The sequence below is a fragment of the Capsicum annuum genome, unplaced genomic scaffold (genome assembly GCF_002878395.1).
Source record: "Capsicum annuum cultivar UCD-10X-F1 unplaced genomic scaffold, UCD10Xv1.1 ctg68419, whole genome shotgun sequence".
NCBI classification, from domain to species: Eukaryota; Viridiplantae; Streptophyta; class Magnoliopsida; order Solanales; family Solanaceae; genus Capsicum; species Capsicum annuum.
This window is the reverse complement of record NW_025877952.1, coordinates 1-3,928: the sequence shown is the minus strand read 5'-3', so window position 1 is coordinate 3,928 and position 3,928 is coordinate 1. Positions and strand designations below refer to the sequence as shown.

The window sequence follows — 3,928 nt, the reverse complement described above, 5'->3', positions numbered from 1 at the left end:
TAAAGCTGAACAAATAGACACACACGTCATACGTGGCATCTACGTGGCAATTCACATGAGATTGTCACGTTGATGCGACATAGGACGTGTGTGTCTACTTGTTCAACTTTATGCAAATTTAAGTGCCTACTTGTGCACATCCAAAGTTGGAGGGCGTAGATGCGAGTTGAGGCCAAGTTAAAGGACATGCTTATGTATTATGCTGCAAAAAAACAGGAAGTGCCACTCCTAGGATTGGCTAAATATTGATATTATAGTCAAACAGAGGTGATGACTACGAAACCACTGCCAATAACTATCTTCCGGTTCTCTTCTAACGGTGTCCTGACAGAGCCAACCAAAATATTCATAACACTTTTAGCCAGTATAAATGTTTTGCTGAATCTCAATAGGTCCATTATTAAATTAAAATTCTGGTTTTAAGCCACCCCAAATCCTTCCCCCTGCACACATCAGATAAAACATAGAATGCACTTTTACTATCTCAGCATACTACTTACCGTTTGAAATTATTAATTCATAATTGTGATCACAGGCCAAGAAATCATAATTCTACACCAGCATCCAGCAAAAAGAGATTCATGTTGGAGAAAAATTTGGAGTCCTGTCCCAGATGATGCTACGAGGTCTAAGAGACTCAGAACTTGAAATTAAAGCCAGAGCAAACTAGAACATCCAAATCGAAGAAAACTAACACATGTAACATACAAAACTTGTATTTCACACTTCAGATTCTGTTAACTATAGTTACTCTTCGGTACCTGTGTGTAGTTGGAAACCAAAACAATCCTATCATCTGTTTTCTGATGAAGTTGAGCCAGAAGTCGGGCTAAGACATTCATTTTCCCTGACAGTTCAACCCACAACCCAGCTCCACCAGTCCATGAGCAACACCTAGCAGATAATTAGTAAGGCCATTTATTTATTTGGACAAAGTTAAGTTGAAGACGATTTTCAGAAAGACAATTGGCTAAAACAGCTTACCTTCCAGAAAACATTTCTGGAGGGAAAAAGCGGATGCAGTCCTCAAAACCAGATGTCCCTGGACTTCCACTTCGTATCGTGTCGTATATCAGCTTCATATATTTGACATTAGTAAGCACTAGTTTGTTACTAGCAAATTGAATGAACACAAGATGGATAATATCAAGGTTAGGAATTTTTGGCATTTTCTGGTGCTATGAAAGTCATAAGGAAAAGCAGTAACAAGTTAACACAAGAGAGGTGGGTCCCCAGGGCTTTGGTTCCGTGGTAAGGACAAAGCACATGATGTGGGGATTACGTACATGTCACGAGTTCGAACACTGCCACAAACAAAGCCTAGTATTTAATTGGGAGGAGGGTGGAGGGGCAAACTCATGCTCCCCAGAGTTTCTAAACTGTGAGTTGGGCCAGAAGCTCACAGGAACTTTCTTTGATATCAAAAGGAGAAAGTTAACAACAAGAACTATCCTAAAATTTTTGATCTCCCAAATTCAAATCCTCAAGATAATTCATTTTATTGAGGTTCCTGCAAGCATTGTTCATTAACTTTGAAAATTGAACAAAATGGATTATGTCTTTGCTATGTTGGATAAGAAATTTCTTACCTCCTATTTGAGATTACAACTCTGTTATCATATGACAGTAATAAGGAAAATCTGTAACAAGGTAAAGCAAGGACAATTCAAGAGTTCTTTCTTTCCAAAGTTTCCAATCATAAAGAATTAGTATAAAGCAGACCACCATTAACGTCACCACTATCTTGCGAAGTGTAAAAAGCTCTTAACACCTATTTTGTATAAAGCAATATTTTCAGATATATTGACAAGGTATCAACATGAAGCAATAGTTTCAGGTAAATTTTCAAGGTATCAACATTAAAAAAATGATTTAAGGTACATCTTATAAGTATCAGTTTTCTCTTACTTTCATCTGTTTTGTGTTCCATCAAAATATGAAACTTAAGACAAAGTAGGGGAAACTATTTAACATATATAATGGAGTTAAAATACAGAAAACCTCAAACATTGCACAAGAAAAAAAACGAGTAACCTTGCTGGTATCTTAAAAGAAGACTCAATACCTGGTATACTTTCCAGTTCAGAAACTAAGCAGAATAGTTGTTACTTATGAATAGACTTGAAGAACTATGAGAGAATGATAGCTCACCTTCGGATGATTGCAAAGCTTCTTCAGAGCTGTTATGTAAGCTAAGATTTTTGACTGTTTTGCTTCTTCAGCGATAGCTTGTTTCACCTGTACTTGGTAGTGGTAGAACAAAAGCAAACTAGATTATCCAAGAAGCCAGCTAATAAATAAACAACATAACCAGTGTAGTCCCACAAGTGAGTTCTAGGGAAGGTATTGTGTACACAGACCTTACCCCAAAGCTTTGTTTGTGGCAGATAAAGTCATAGTACTTCTAATGCCACCTAAATGATATAAATACTTCATATGACAAAAAGCTAGCAAAATGAGAATTTTACATTTTTTGAATGTATAAAATGATTGTACAGCTCTGACTGGAGTGGTGTCAGCTTGCAACAAACAACTTCAATTATCTGCAGTGTAAAGGATGCAATCATTCAGAACCTTCAGAGTGATCAAAATGCTTACCAAAATATTATTATTATCTAGATAAATGAGTAGACACTCTTTTGAGGTGAATCTTTTGATTTCTAATTTATTCATTTGTTGTTTTAATAACTTGTAACATTCTTTTTATTTGATTTTATTATTATATTTACCGTACTGAATAACTGCCTGCTGCATTCCTATATTTGTTAGGTGGACAAGGTTTCTTTACCATCATAAGAATGAGAACACAGTCAAAAGCTGTATTAAAATCCAAAAGTCACATAATAGTTAGAGTACAAAAGGTTAGTACTATTCTACTTGGTCCGAAGTTTGTCCGACAAACATACAGGAGACAAAGGAGTTTGCCATGACACCAAAATCAGAACTTGGTAGCTCATCACTTAATAGTACCTCAAGGCTCAAACAACAATTTTCCCAAAATAACAGATCTGATAGAGTAGCAAAAAGTGCAGTAGATAAAGTCACTGTACTTCTAATATCAAATCTTATGAAGCACATTAAACACTTTTCATAATACACTATGTTACAATATCTAATGAATTAAAGATAAGGTATACCTTTGGTGGTAGGTGGTTTGACAATAACGCATTTGTCCTCCTCAAAATAAACTGAGACCCGTAAGAAAATGAAAAAGACTGTCAGTGGTATGCAAAAGAACACTTCGAATAATTACATATATGCGATCATTTGCCAGATTTCAGGTCCCTAACAAGCAGCATTAGACAAGAGGCAGATATCAAATTCTGCAATGAGAGTGATATCCTAATCAAAACCCCAACAACAAAAACATAACCAGTATATTCCCACAAAGTGGATCCTAATCAAAACCAATTTGCACTAATTTGATGACATAATTGATTGTATTTCATTTCCTGAATATTTTGGACTTCCTGAATTTAACAAATTAATTTGTTGCTTCCAAAAGAATAACAAAAATATTATGGACTGGCTTCAAGCCTTCTAGGATCAAAGAGTGATATTTCAGTTATATCTGTTTCTTCTGCACTGGATTTTGGGTGCAGAATTGCTAGCCAGAGCAGAGAATAGACCAATTGACAAACCGAAATTCTGAAACTGCATAATTTTCAGTGGAAAGCTTGCCTGATTAACTTTGGAACTTAGTTCAGCAGAGCGGTCAGATCCTAATTTCTTCTCTTCCTTTGTGGCAGTGGGTTCCCTACCACAAATTATTGGTGTCTACAAACAGTTGCATCAAAACCACTGAAAGGTAAATGCTTATATACTTTGAGAAAGAGTGGCAATCAATATATGTTTCCTTACCCAGAAAAAAAGATATGATGTGCTTTCAGTGATGATAGAATAAAAAAGCTTATCTGCTCTTTACACC

At 35.8% G+C, this 3,928-nt stretch overlaps 1 protein-coding gene across 1 annotated transcript; it reads right to left on the bottom strand.

The window, feature by feature from the left end:
* Positions 1-78: 78 nt before the first annotated feature.
* LOC124894031 (protein CHROMATIN REMODELING 25-like) lies at positions 79-3,777 on the bottom strand (the record flags this gene model as incomplete). The annotated part of the gene is given in 6 exon segments (XM_047404800.1): positions 79-894; positions 985-1,076; positions 2,152-2,238; positions 2,469-2,543; positions 3,138-3,188; positions 3,682-3,777. Coding segments are annotated over 6 exon segments (558 nt in total), but the record flags the coding sequence as incomplete, so codon positions are not given.
* Positions 3,778-3,928: the final 151 nt, after the last annotated feature.